Below are 15,843 nucleotides of genomic sequence, written 5' to 3'. Positions count from 1 at the left end.
GTAGTATTCTGGCTGTTTTCTTGGGAGTGTTTCCCGTATGTATAATTTGTTTGCATTATAAATGATTACATCATAATTTTGCAAATGATTAAAATTAATAAATTATAATAAACATTCGGCACATTTATTGATTTTCTTTATTAATTAAATTTTATCTGGATTATTTTACTAAATTAAATAATTATTTTTTCCCCGAATTATTTTCATGTTAATTTACAACAAATGAATAATAAGAGCAAAACAAGCAAGATTTGTACATTATTAAAATCGGAATGAATTACGTTTGCGCTATAAGTATAATTAATAGGAGTCTAAAACTGAATGACAAAAATTGTACGTGATACGTGCGTGGGTAGTAAAAGGCGTAACATGAAACCGCCCCTGGTGGCAAACTTGCAAATCAACAGCGTTGCGTATAAATTTCACCGGGCAAAACAGACGACGGTTGTATATTTTTTTTATCACCAACGTGGCAGCTATTTTTAGTAGTAAACCGTTGTTGGCGACGCAGTAAATAAAATTTTCGCTCGCTTCATCTCTTGGGCTGCTGTGAAACTTGATTTTCGGCTTTACGAGCGAGTGCCCGGGATGACATTCTTGGCGGATATAACATAACATGCCACTTCCGTTTCCCCCCTTCCTGCCGAGATTGATAACTCGTGATTTGAACGATAATTTCTGGGTTTAAATCCACGTGTTTTTTTTTTGTTTTTTTTTAAATCTTGGCTCTCGGTGTACAACATTTGGTAGGAATAATTTTTGTGAGATTGGAACGAGAGTCGTTGAACGGAAATTTGACACAAAGATGGCGGACACACGTGTAGCAATATAAAACAGCATATAGTCACTTTCGTAAACATCAAGGTACATACCCAAACGTATTGGTGTGTCAGATGAAACTTTGTGACAGTGAAACTATCCTGGAGTATATTTGGTCAACTGAAATAGGTTTAGTAAAATATTAATCCTAAGTTTTTAAAAACCTCTTAAAAAAACTGGCATTACAATGTTGATGATACAGTCTACTCCCCCCCCCCCCCCCCCCCCCCCAAAAAAAAAAATTGTCCCTACAGCGCAGTGGTAAGAAGCTGACCTCCGCAGCGTAGTCGGGGACGCACATTGGTTCTAGGTGCGAGGGGGTTCTGGGTTCGATTCCTAGGTAATGCATGGGTGTAAATCTATGAACTTTTAAATTTGTCAACGATTTGTCAAAGTCAATAAAACTGTCACACTAAAATGTCGAACTATATGAAATAATAAGTAAATAAATAGGAAATGTTTGGCTGGTTGGTGATGAAAAACGAGCGATTGATTAGCTCCAGAGGTAATTGTTCCAGGGGTAATTACTCTTAGTATTTTTTTACTTTTTTACTAAGAGTATTGTTTTTACAAACTCTGCTTGAAGCAAATATATATGAATACATTTTATTTGTTTATCATATTTCTATAATATTATTAAATATATGGCTCAGCCCATTGGATTAATTATTTCATATTAGGCACGCCTACATACTTTTTTTTACTTAAAATAAAATAAAATAACTTTTATTAGGAAGTGAATGTCCGTGAATTCTCATATGTAAGAAAATAGAACATTTTTTTAATAATAAAACAAACTATCCTTTAATATTTTTTGTTATTTATAGTTATCCAACGTGTGCAGAAACTTTGTGTGTTTCGCGCTGGTTGATGCTGCTATCTGCTCCTCGAGATTGTGGCATTCAACGATTACGATTCAGGCAGCGAATTCTGGCGGCGGGTAGAGAAAGTACGTACTTGAAAAGAGAATATTTATCACTCGCGGCATAAACAGCGCGACGCATTCCCACGTCTTTTTTTAATTTTTTGACGCGACAACGTCTAATAAATCGATGAACGCCGGCTGCACGCACTAAAAAGTGTTCCGTTACGCACATTGTCCCGTTACGCTCATTGTACGCTTCCGCCGCATCTATCTCTCTTCCACTTGATTGGAACAACCATCGATTTGACTTTTTCGAGGCACATTAAACTTGAAACACTCCCATTAGTTTCCTACTTTTCCTATCATCGTCCTATCCTTAACAGAATAACACAGATTGGAAGAAGTTAAATAGCAAACGTATAAAAGTTATAGTTAAAATAATCTGTTCGTTAAAGTAATAAACATATTTGAATTAATGAGTGCAAATAAAAGTAAATTTATCAATTAAATTGTAGATTTAATTTCACTCCTTCTTTGTATCCATACAAAATAGTGATAATTCAATAAAAATGATTCAATTTTATTCATAAAAGTATGCAATCATTTCATCAATGTTTTGTTATGACATTGTCACGTTAATCTATCGTCCGTAAACTGACTTTACAGGCAACCAGTTTTTTTATAAGGCCGGGTTTATCAACTACGCGAGAAACGCAATAACGGATACTGTATTAAAAGTTTTTTTGCAACTTGAGACCACGTGAATTTTCTCGTTACATATCACTGGCGAGTACTGAAATACTAGCTCACATTTTATTTTTACTATATAATAACGCAATTTTCATTTCTATCTTTTCATCCATGATCCATCTACTCGTAGTATATTAAAGTTGGTGAGTCAAAATGCCACTACAGTGTAAGTCTCAAAATTCAACGTCAAGACGAGAACGAATGTTAGGCCAATAAATGACGGTTCTGGATACCAAATTTGAGAGTCTTATTAAAGTTTTTGAAGTGAATGCATTTTTATTTACAAAAGTTTAAAAAACCTCACCTTGCGCCAAGTTATTAAATATTGTGACTACAAATGTGATAACAATTCAAACATACTAACTGTTTACTTTCGGGAAAAATTTCTTTGCGCGACTTACGCGGCAAAAAATATTAATCGTGTTAGCTTTGACTATTCATAATTTAAAAAAAAAAGTTCTATGCTAACTTAGCAATTTATTCGAAAAGATGACTCATTCAAGCAAAACTCATCATATTCGTAAGAATAAAGGTTTTTCCTGGTTGGGAAGTATCTTGAAATTAGACTTGCTTTAACTTTGCCCAAGTATCGTAATAAAAATGAAATAAGTACTTATCTGATTGGAACAAACAACTGAAAATGATAGGCGCCACGTGGCACTAATAGCTACATGCTGCGCTCGTTCGACGTTTTAAAGTTCTAATGGGGAGGGGACAGTTTTTTATTTATTTGTTTTACCCCTCCTGCCGCAGTTTACGGCTCATGTCAGATGTGAGACGCCCAAAAGACGCACGCGACTCTGGGGAGGGTCTGTCACGATAAGAGTCACCTTCCCAACCCCATTTTTTTAAAAAAAACTTGCCTTCAGGGGCTGTTTTCGAATTGGGTGCTGTCACGAAAAGCCACAACTCTACACCGTCGTAAATATCCCTGTTTATCTTGGCGACAAACTCTTATCTCTCTCTCTCTCTCTCTCTCTCTCTTTCTCTCTTTCATGACTTTGAGCTGAATAAATAATCAATAAGTAGAAAAATAAATAAAAGCAAGTGTTCTTGATTTAGATTCAGACAGCGAATTCCAACGGCGGGCGGAGAAAGAGTGTACTTGAAAAGGATATACATACATACATACATATACACCCGTGGTTATGAGCACAGAAATGATAATCACGATGCTGACACAACATATCATTAAGAGAGGGGGGGGGGGGGGGGCGTCGCAAAAGAATGGAGGTTTTGGAGACTTAAGTATTGCAGTTGTTTGTTATTTTTGTACAATAGACAGTAATTTTCAGAGTATGATTTTCTGCTTTTGTGCAATGATAACTTAATGTAATGTTTCTTTCTTTTAGCATGATGATATATTTATGGATTTTATTTTTGTGATGCACCTGGTAAAAATAAGAGAAAGTTAGTTTTTTTAATGGGTGCTAATAAATTTAGTTTTTTTTTTTCCATGTTGCACTTTCTGCAAATTTTATTTGCACTAACCATTGTAAGTTGTTTTAATGGTCATCTTAATTTCAGAGAAAATGTTTTTATATCTCCAAAAACGAACACATAATATTTAAAATTATATATTTCAGTGAGTATGAATTTGTTCTTGAATACTGTATTCCATTTATTACTTACTGTTTTGATACAGGCTGATAATAGAATTAGTTGGAATTTTTTGTGCTTGCCATCACAGCCTTTAATATTTGCTATCTTTTTCAATAAAACATACCTTTAGGTGTGTATTAATAAAATTATTTTATGTACCTGCTATTTGCAAAGAACAGACACATATTATATGTAGGTATAATGGGAATTATATTTTAGTAACTTCGATAATTGCATAACAAAATATATTTAAAAATTCAAATGAAGTTAAATACTTTATCTTGATGTTTGATATTCTGCCACCCCTCAGAGTTTCTGAGTTAAAATTATTTTCTTTCTATTTTGGTATTTATAAGCAATTTTGGTTATAAGCACGTTTTACCTTGAGTATTGAGCGAACTTTGGTAACTCTAGTTTTTCATGTGATGTGATTGTTGGGGTTGATGTGGGACCGGCCTCAAAAGTTCCGACAGTTATTTTCACTTTCGAGAATATGCTTGAACGTATATATATAAGCAGGGCCGGATTTAGGGGAGGGCAACCGGGGAAAAAGCCCCGGGGCCTCCACAAACGGAGGGCCCCCACAAATCCTTTGATATTATTTTTTCGCTGTTTTACCTTTACCTACAGTACTTTGTACATACATGATTATATTGTTAAATATTAACAGAAATATTCATTAACACTAAAATTTAATTTCATATAATTATTGTCTCCGATTATATTTATGTATGTTTTTTAAATACTAAGAGAATCTACTTGATTTCACAATAAATTATTTATTGGAAAACTCGACTGAAAAAAAATTTTCATTTTATTTGGAAAATAATTTGGGGCTCCTCTGTTGCCCCGAGGTCTCCAGACCTCTAAATCTGGCCCTGTATATAAGGATATGTAAATCTATATAGTTTGAATATCCTAGTGCACTGCGTGGTGTTTCTTATATCGGTAACGGCATTAGCCAAGAAAGCATTCTGTCAGAACGTTTTTCTCCTGTTTTAGTTACAAATATTACTGTATCATACATAAAAAGTTTTTTTTTTTAATGAAACCTAGCTTAAGTCCATCTGGAATAATGTTTCTTTATTATAGTGTAAGATATTTTTTTTTGTGATCGGTCCATTAATTTTCAAATTTATTTACTTCTTACAAGCTCACAACCTCTTTAATTTATTAATATAGGTCACTAGGGTCTCGATAATCCGAGTTTCCAATAATCCGAGTCAGTTTCGGGGGTTATGAGAAAGAAAAAAATATGAATTTTGCAAACACACATACATGTAGGGACGGCCAGGGCTACGTTGAGGAGGAAGGCCTGATGGGGTGAGTTGGGTAAGTGACTGTACATAGCAGGTAGCGGCCCACCCCTGTCAGAAGTCGCAAGAATCTATTTTTAGAACATTGGGGGAAACCCCTTTTCTCCGTCGGCCTAGATCCTCCGCCCCCTCGTCACTTCCCCGCGTTCCCTCCAGAGGGCAATTTTTAGTTCCCGTAAGTTCTTCGCCGTGAGCACATCTATGTAGTTACGTCCCAGTTCTATTACGGACCAGTATGAGTAAAAGAAAACATACTGAAATATCATTAAGTGATAAATTAGAAGCTCTGACGCGGGTTGATAAAGGTGAGCCGCTAAAAACAATTGCGCGTAATTTAGGAGTGAGTGCTGTTACTGAGGGTGACTGGAGGCGCAACAGACATAAATTGGAGTTATGGCAAACTCAAAAAAATCTTTCTCAGGCTACAACATCCAGATCTCGTATGAAAAAAAGTGAGTACGAAAAAACAAGTGAAGCTTTGTTTTCATGGTTTTTAGCACAGCGGCAAAAAGGTGTCCCTCTTTCTGGGCCTATATTACAAGAAAAAGCGCAGTATTTTCGTAATAAATTACAAGAAGGTGAAAGCAATTTTAATGCCAGTAAAGGATGGCTGAATAAATGGAAAATGATACGGTGTGCGGCAATTGCATATCACGGGAGAAAAGCTTTCAGCTGATGCTGCTGGTGGTGAAAACTACGTTCAAAAATTTCAAAGCATGATCGAAGAAGGGGGCTACACACATGATCAATTATATAACTGTGACGAGACTGGGTTAAATTTTAAAATGCTACCTGACAAGAGTCTAGCATCCAAAGACGAGATTTCCGCTCCTGGGCATAAAAAGAGCAAGGAACGAATTACTGTTCTGCCATGTTCCAATGCCTCTGGGACACATAAGCTTCGTCCCTTGGTGATAGGAAAGTCAAAAAAACCTAGAGCTTTTAAAAATGTAAATATGAACGCACTACCCGTCGCATACAAAAATCAAAAGAACTCGTGGATGAATACGACCATTTTTAAAAATTGGTTCTTCGAGGAATTTGTTCCTTCAGTAGAAACGTTTTTAAAAGAACGACAATTACCGAGAAAAGCACTGTTGGTTATTGACAACGCTCCATCCCATCCAAACGTAGAAGAGCTTTCAAGTGATGAAATTATAACTGTTTTCCTGCCCCCAAATGTGACTAGCCTCATTCAACCTATGGACCAAGGCGTCATTGCGACAATAAAGAAAAAGTACAGACGCATGCTTCTGACATATATTTTGCAAGAAGAAGAAATTTCATTAGTAGATATGCTAAAAACAGTTAATATAAAAGACGTTATCTATTGGTTAGTTGATGCGTGGTCAGAAATTAAACAGGAAACTATACAGAAATCCTGGTCAAAACTTATAAAACCGAGAGTTTCACAAAGTGAAGAAGAAGAAACAGTTGAAGATGACTGTGATAATATGACTCTATTGAATTTAATGGTGGCAATCCCTGGCTGCGAAATGGAATCCAGTGCTGAAGAGGTTAAGAAGTGGTTAGACAGTGATGAAATTGAAGAATTGACGGATGAGAAAATTATTGAAATGGTCAACAACCGGGATGAGGACACCGAAAAAGACGAACAAGAGGAAGAAGAAATCAACAAAAAAATTAGCCATGCAGATGGGTTTCTACGCTTAGAAAAGGCACTCGAATACGTGGAGCAGCAAGATGACGTCACTCCAAATGACGTAATGGTTTTTAAGAAGTGGAGCACACGAGCAGCTGAGAAGCGAGGAGCATAAAAAAAAAAACAATAATAGATTATTTTAAAAAATAATTATGTATATATTTCTAATCTGCCTTTCAATATGTTTGTATTTTATTTTTATTAAAACATCGACATATGTATTAGAAATTGATTTTGCGTGTTTTTATTCGTATTTCCAATAATCCGAGGTTCTGATAATCCGAGTTGGCTCCGGTCCCATCCAGCTCGGATTATCGAGGTTCTAGTATATATTTTTTTGCTGTTATTTTATTTCCCTTGTCGTTACTCGTGAAAACGTTGTTCAAACCTTCACTCGAAAAAAAATCGTTTACTTGTTTAATAACAGTTAAAAATTTTGCTTTAAGCAAATATATACGCATACATTTTATTTGTTTATCTTATTCATATAATATTATTGCATACATGGCTCTGTCCATTATATTGATTATTTCATAGGCACGCCTATATTCTTTATTTTTAATTAAGGTAAAATTACTAGGAAGTGAATTACCATGAATTCGCATAGGTAATAGAAATATAACAACTTTATAACATGCGCGCAATTATACCAGCGAAACGTGTTCACACCCGGCAAGGTAAGACTCATCAGAGCGCAACGCACAAGCATGTGGGCGCACTCTATCGCGGCTTTGAATATATATACTGTATAGAAGTACCGAGTGGATAGGATTTACTCTACGTTTTTTCAGAAGCGTATGATGAGCAGCTTGGGAACTTCACCGCTGCAGTGCGCTGCCGTAACGCCCTGTATCGTCTTAGTTGTTATTTACACGTTAGAGCGCAGCGCTGTCGCCCGCTGTCATTCCCCGCACCGCCCAATCATCATTCACTGCAGCTCAAGGTCGTTCAACGGGAGGGGGAAAGGTTGTTTGAAGAGTTCGACACTTGTCCGCTAGGGACCACCACAAGTCGATGCCCTAGAGATGGTGGCGATTGCGGCGGTGAATTATCCAACTACCTCAAACCGTATTAGAAATTTTAACCTGGGCTGGCGACTTCTATACAGTAAATATATTAAAAGATCGCGGTGAAGGTGAGGGGAATAACGAATAAGATCAATAATAGGCCAGCTTTAAGAATCTCACCTGGTGTTACGTCGCCATGGTTGTTACAATAACTGCAATCCTCCATTGTGTAGGTGTTTCACTGTTTAGTTTTACCATTTAAAAATGTCCATTATTGAGTGTTTTGTTTACATGCAAATGTGAAGTTTCACTTTAATAGAGCTTGGCGGCCACACATTATTTTAATATACAGGATGTGTGCCATTGCACATTTTTAGTAATGCGCATGCTCACTTTATCTATTTTATAGTTCTTGTTTTTATTTTTTTTTGTATAGCAAACTGGGAGCCATAATTTTTTTTTTATTCTTGAATTTGTAAATCATCTTGTAACCAATAATTTCAGCATAATTTATATTTATAAAAGGACAAGTTTGTGTGTTAAAATTCTTATATTAGTTTTACAACAAAATAATTTTACTTTTGTCCATAATGAATGTTGATTTGGAAAACTGCACTATAGTGTAACTCTATTTGTTTTACATGTGCAGTCTTTCATGTCTCAACTCTATGGTCTTCTTCAGTTGCACAAAATAATACGTCTTTCATTTTGAAGCATGTCGGCCATGATGTAACTGTTCCTAGCTTCGGCCGTTTCTTAATCTGTTGACCTCAATGTCTTAATTAATTCTCCGTACACCGCAAGTGGTGAGTAAAATCGCATATTCCTTCAAGAATATGTGGAAATGATATTTTGTTCAATTATCTTATTTTGTAATACATTTATGTACAGTGTGTGTGCGGAAGGCGTGGGTGGCCATGGGCGCGATTACTTCGTGACACACAGCTTCTTCGTCACCTGAGTCATGGTGCTCCTCAGTGCCTGATGCAGCTCGTCTAATCAGGAAAGATCTTTTTTGTTACTTTCTGCATGCAGAAGAGCAACCATGAGCCACCACATATCTAAAATTTTAACCTAGTATTTTCGGCATTGTTTTGGTCTAATAATTACATTTTTTTTGACTCAACCTATGTAATTTTCAACCTATGTCATTTTTAACCTCAAAATCAATGTGTTTAACTTAAGTATCTAAAGGGGCCCCTTATCTTAACATTTACTTTTACTATCAGTATAACTGTATACTCATCAATTGATATTAACCTTGTTATTATTTAAAGTAAAATAATTTAAGGAAAAGAAAATATAAGGAACAGAGAAACGATATTGTTGTATTCATTTAACTAAAACCACTGTTTGTATTAATTTTGACTAGTATGTATTTAACTATTTTATCCTGTAATATGGCCTCCCCAGTCGGCTCAAGGTTCTCATGATTTTCTACACGCCTAACAAGGCACCATTGAGCCCGTTCCCCATGCTTTCACTGTTGACCTCTGTGCCTCCTTGGTATTTGGCCAGTTTGAGGTAGAGAGGGCGGCAGAGATGAAAGAATATCCCATTTTCAGTAACATATTATAACAGTTAAAATTTCTACTATTTACAACAAATCATACATCAATTTGAAGGTAAACTAACCTAGTTTTTTTTAATATATAAATTTCCAGTCTGTGCATCTTTAGTTGTACGGCACACATCCAACCTAAAGGTCAATTCTTCCCACACTTTGGTTATAAACGTCAGGAAGCAATAGCCTCTTCAAATCTGTGCCTCAACTCTGGCAAATCATTCGACTAGCGGCGAAACGTAGATACGATCTTTTGTAAAGCCCCAAAGGAAGGAAAAATATCTCATGGCGTTATGTCAAGTGAACGTGGATGCCAGCGAAAAAAAAGAGCTCTGTCGTCTCGACCATAACGACCAATACAACTAAACGGTCAGGGACTTCCGACCTACAACCACTCTCGTACAAAAAGATTCCAATGGGGGAGGGGCCCCATCCTGTTGCCAAATAACGTTTACGGGTTCACCCCTTACTAATTGGGGAAAGAGCCATTCTTTCGCGCCGCAAGCGAGAAAACAAAAAACAGTATTCGCGCATGCGCTTATCTGAAACTGTTTTTTGAGTTACTCTTTAATTGTGACCTTTAACCAACACTACAACGCTTACAGTTGATAAATACTATTAAATTATATAACTAGGACATTCTCCTATGGACGTACTGTATTTTTAACAGCATAGTGAGTGGACGCACGCGTCACACATAATCGCATCACGTGCCGAGGAAACATTTACCCCGTGATTTTGTTTAGCGATAAGAGGCGAGGCAAAGTATGGTATGAAGTTTCCCGAGGCTCGCAAATTGCTGGCAGGGTGGACGCTTGTGAAATGACACTCGTTTGAAAAAAAACAAAAGCACCGCTCGGGTAACTGCGAACGAAAAAAAAAAACCGGATTGGAGGAGTTTCGTGCGTTTTTTTGTTTACTCGTGCGAGTTTCACAAGTGAAGGGGAATCCTGGAGTTCACATAGATGAGAGCCACACACGAACAGTTTCGGAATTCTCCGAAGTTTGCCGAGCGCTCGTGAATATATATATATATATATATATATATATATATATATATATCTTTGGCTCCAGGGAGTAAGAGTATAAGTCAAAATATTGAATTTTTTTTTTTTCGGATATTAGTATTTTTTAAGTAGCCGACTATGTGTGTCTAAGAGTATAAGTCTCTACTGTACTTTGTTTCCAGTGTAATAACGATTTGAACCTAACAGTCCAAGAGAAATAAAGTTCATTATGTTGGGTGTAAGAGTACAAGTCAACTTATACTGTTACACCCAAGTCAAAATTATGTTGGGTGTAAGAGTACAAGTCAACTTATACTGTTACACCCAAGTCAAAATTATGTTGGTACTGTTGCTTGTTTACTGACTTATACTATTGGGAACAACTTCTCCCAGCTGTTGGTTGTGGTTAGAATTTAACTTATAAAGTTATAACAATAGTAGAAGATTCTGCGTTATTTTTCACTATTCCTCTGATTTTTACATTATAATGTATAGTGTGTAGGAGAAATAATGTATAGCAGAGGAAAAAAACTTGTTGAACTTGTAAAAACGAAAATAGCTAAAGAGAATACCTCCAGTTTAAATGCAGGTAAGTGCTAATTAAATTTAGTGTGGTACTCCATTTATGTCTGTAACTGCAGTAAAATCTTTTGCATTATTACTTTTGTCTTTTATTTTATTTCAGATGTGATTGAAAATGTGAAAGACATACCTGTTGTAACAAACGACCGAATTGAGGTTAGGGACGATATAGATGAGAAAGGAACTGTGAATATCGCGGAATACTGGTCAGGTAAGGACAAAAGTTATGTTGCTTTTATAGTGCAGTTATTCTCATGTTATGATAGTGCCCATATTTTATTTGTTTATTTATTGCAGAAAGAAAAACAAACGAGGACGATCATGTCTTTGTTCAAGATACTAGGAACACAATTTCGAATGGTATGGATGAAGAAATTTCTAATGTGACTGAAGAACAACTCGTTAATGTTGATGGCACACAGCTACCAAACACCTCATCATACAATTGGGAACTTGATGAAGTTTTATTTGAAGTTGTTGTTGAGGACACAGGCCTTGCAAGTAAGTTACATAGTATGAGTTGGCATGTAAGCGTAGATGTAAAACTATTATTATATTGTAGTCTTTGGCTTTATTGTGTGGTTATACTTACGTCATTATTTTTATGTGTAGGTAATAATGAAGATGGAAGTTTGACAGTGCTCCAACCAATGGTTATTGAAGACATTGCAGATGCAAATAACAGAAATAAAGAAAATGAACCACATTATGAACAGAGTGAATTTTCCTATGATGTTGTTAATGAGGACAGAGGCCTTGAAAATACGCGGAACACATGGGCAGGTAAGAGAGTTGATACAAAACTAATCATTCTTTTAAAAGTCATTGGCATTATTGTGTGCTTGTAGCTAAAATAATTGTTTTACTTATAGGTAATAATGGAGATGGAAGTTTGACAGTGCTCCATCCAATGGTTACTGAAGACATTGCAGAAGTAAATATTGATAATGGAGAAATTGATCCAGATTATGAACCGATAGAAGAGAAAAGCTCAAGTGAAGATGATGTTTCCGTTAATGTTCCTCGCCAGAGGAAGGCTGGTCTCGGAGAAAAAGAAGACAATACACAAACAATTGAAGCTGAAGTGAAAAAATGTAGGTTTTCAAGAGCAAGAAAAAGAGAAAAGTGTGTAAACCGTAACAGAGGGGTGTCATACACAACTTTAAGCGGTAAAGTTGTCAAAGCTAGAGTAATGAAACCTCTTAGAGACTGTCGAGCAGAATGTAGAAAGAGACTTCCTGAAGACATAAGAGAAAGTATTTTTAAAGAATATTGGTCTCTTGGTAGTAGAGACAGGAGAGTAGCATATGTTGCCAGCCTTGTTGATACTATGGAAACCAAAACATCAAGAAAAAGAGCTTACAATCCTGATAAAGAGAAATTTAGAATGGTTACACATACGTTTCATTTTAAGATAAATGGGAAAAGAGAAAAAGTTTGTAGGGGATGTTTTATGAACACATTAGATGAGACACAAATGTTTGTAACTCTTGCAATCACCAACAGAAGTACCTCTACATCTGGTATCACACAGCAGGACAACAGGGGAAAAACATCACCTGGTAATGCAATTTCTGATGAACGACTGGATGAGGTTCGAAGGCATATACAATCATTCCCTTCTTACGAATCTCATTACACGCGAAGAACAAACAACAAGAAGTATCTTCCTTCTTTTCTGGATTTGAATACTATGTTCTCATTTTACAAAGAATCAACTTCTAATCCTGTGGGGCGTACTGTATATACTAGGGAGTTTAAGTCCTTGGGACTAGCCTTTAAAGCACCAAAAGTAGACACTTGTCATAGGTGTGACACATTACAAATGAAAGTGAAGCTAGCGAGTGGTGCAGAAGAAGAAGATATAAAACAGGAAATATCTGTGCATCATGCAGAAGCTGATAAAGCATACCTACAGAAAGATCTCGACAAGAAAACTGCTAAAGATGATCCTAGCAAAAGGTGTTTTACGTTCGACTTACAACAATGTTTGCCCACACCTTTTGTTCAGTCGTCTGTGTCTTTTTACAAAAGACAGCTCTGGACGTATAATTTAACTATGCACGAAACTAGTAAACCATCTGTTCGTTGTTATATGTGGCATGAAGGCGAAGGTGCTCGTGGAGCAAATCAAGTTGCCACATGTGTATTGAGAGAGCTTTCTGAGTTACCTGAAGATGTAACGCACATTATTTTATATTCAGATACATGTGGCGGCCAGAACCGTAACTCGCATGTAGCAGCAATGTTTCTGTATTTGATGCAACAGAAATGTAATCTTCAGTTGGTGGACCATAAATTTATGGTGAGTGGGCATAGTCATATGGAATGTGACACAGACCATGCACTTATAGAAAAGCAGAAGAAAAAACTGCGCTTCACTGTGTCACACCCCCATGACTGGTACCAGCTTGTCAGAACTGTTGGAAGGAAAAACAAATTTGAAGTTGTAGAACTTAATCATCAGGACTTCCTCAATTTTGCTGAGCTGTACAAAACTAGTCTCTTTCTTAGAAAGAAGGATAGTTCAGGAGAACCCTTCAAGTGGACTGAGATGAGATGGCTCAGATACACTCAAGAACGACGAGTGATTCAATTTAAGAACACACTTGATGAAGACGCACCTTTCAGAGAAATTTGTTTAAAACGACGGAACCGCAGTCCAGATGAGCTGTTACATCCAAAGAAATGTTATAACTCCACACTTGCCATTTCCAAAGAGAAAAAGAAGGATCTCTTGGAGCTGTTGCCATTGATAGACACAGTTTTTCACAGCTTTTATTTAAACTTGAAAACTACTGTGGATGCAAGAGATGTACTTCCTGATATAGAGGAATTCAATGAATGAATATTTTTGCACTTTCCGGAGCTTTACCTTCCAAAGGTTTTTGTAATAAGTATACGAATGTTGTCAATTAATCATTTTCTTAGCAAAAAGTGTCATCTAATTTAAGAAAACCTGCAATATTCTCACCAGTATAAGTCATGTAATTAATGGTCTTAAGAGTACATGTCTTTAAACCTGCAGTGTTCTCACCAGTATAAGTCATGTAAATGATGGGCCCTAACAGTACATGTCATTTATTTAATCTTTAGCAATAAAGAAAGAAATATTGTTGTTGTAAAATGCTAATAAATCATTTACTAAGCATATGTAGCCATTTGGTTTATTTAAAATAATGGAAATTTGATATTGTCACTAATTTAAAATCTTTAAACCTCTCTCCTGAAAAATAGAAGTTTTTGACTTATACTATTACTCCCTGGAGCAATAGATATATATATATATATATATATATATATATATATACCTATATATATATATAAAATCAATGATTTACACACATCAAATTTTTTTTCTAATCGGAAAGTCTTTCTCGCCAGCGAATTTTGTGGCTGGCGCTGACTTCACAGGCGTGTCAAACTTGATTGGTTGGAAAACTTATCCAATCGCGCGTCGCGTTCTTGTTGTGCTGTTTGTGATTCCAAGACTGTCGCGAACAAACTCTACAGCTACAGTTGAATGTTTACTACGCCCCGGTTTCGCAGCGCGAAGTGTGCGTACTTGTATTCCGTTCCTCCTACGTTTGCCGAAAGTTATTTGCCGAGAATCCCCTTTTAATTAGGAAGGGGGGAGATATGCCCTCTTAAATTTCTTTCATATAATCCTAATCTTTTTAGGCCTGCTGAATAATAATTTTCCGTCCGACAATGGTCGGGTGATGTTAAACTTCTTCAGCTTAAATAAATAATTAAATAAATTAACACTTGAAAAATTATACGGCCACATGTAAATTCTCACGAATTGTAATCAAGGACAAAGAGGATTTTTTTTTTCTCCGTTGTTTCCGGATGTTATTTGTAGTTTCATTTGCTTGTTTCGCGTAACGTTCCCAAGTACAAAGGAACACAAGCCACGTCTGTTATTTAATTATCCTTGCGTTTACTTCCTGTAAATGTATCACGACAGCTCTCCTGCATTTTATGTAAATCTGTACTGTATAAATTTCGTCTCTAACTGAAAATTTGTCAGAAAAAAAATTACGTTTGGCGTAATAAATCATGTAAAAAAAATGTGAGATTGTTGACATTATGGTAATGAGCAATTTCCAAAAGAGCCGAATAGCATTTCGATTCCCTGCGTAGGTTTTTGGCTCAGGTTTTTTTTTTTTTTTTTTTTTCGCATATGTTGGGAAACTTGGACTTACGTGGCCACAAGCCGATTAGTTTTCTCGTGGTACTTCCGCGTCCTACAACCCAAATTCGTTCCGTCGCCGCTCCATCCCACCGCTTCTCCTCTTCATCAGCTGTCCTCTTACGACCTTCGTTGTCCGCGATTCGCTTCAGCCATCCTTTCCTCGGTTTTTGGTGTCTCGTCTCGTTCACGATAAACGATGGTAATTTTTACGAACGTGCAGCAGAATCCGCAAAAAAAAAAAAAGCTGCTTGTCAGATCCTGAAATCAGAGCATGATTTTTCGCCTCTCCCATTTTCTCTCTCTCTCTCTCTCTCTCGCTCTCGCTCTCGCTCTTTCTCTCTCTCCTCCTCCTCCTCCTTCCGTCCCCCCCCCCTTTCTGTTTGTCCTATTTTCCTTCACAATAACACTGCCTCAGCTTTCATTTCGAGCAGTGTCAGCCCGCGCAGCAGATGTCTGCAAAATATTGTCGT

General features: G+C 36.5%; 2 protein-coding genes across 6 annotated transcripts in view; both read left to right on the top strand.

Annotated features, from left to right (window-relative positions):
- Nucleotides 1–15,843, top strand: part of LOC134536919 (neuropeptides capa receptor-like) — a 252,628-nt gene that overhangs the window by 209,920 nt on the left and 26,865 nt on the right. The window lies entirely within an intron of this gene.
- On the top strand, nucleotides 10,667–14,438 carry LOC134536918 (uncharacterized). Its single transcript, XM_063376997.1, has 2 exons — nucleotides 10,667–11,386; nucleotides 11,473–14,438. Exon 2 carries the CDS (start codon nucleotides 12,086–12,088, stop codon nucleotides 14,021–14,023), a length of 1,938 nt encoding a protein of 645 aa, XP_063233067.1. The 5' UTR covers nucleotides 10,667–11,386; nucleotides 11,473–12,085; the 3' UTR covers nucleotides 14,024–14,438.

The sequence above is a fragment of the Bacillus rossius genome, chromosome 11 (assembly GCF_032445375.1).
Source record: "Bacillus rossius redtenbacheri isolate Brsri chromosome 11, Brsri_v3, whole genome shotgun sequence".
In the NCBI taxonomy this organism is placed as follows: Eukaryota; Metazoa; Arthropoda; class Insecta; order Phasmatodea; family Bacillidae; genus Bacillus; species Bacillus rossius.
The sequence above is the reverse complement of the archived record's forward strand: the minus strand, read 5'-3'. Positions and strand labels throughout refer to the sequence as shown.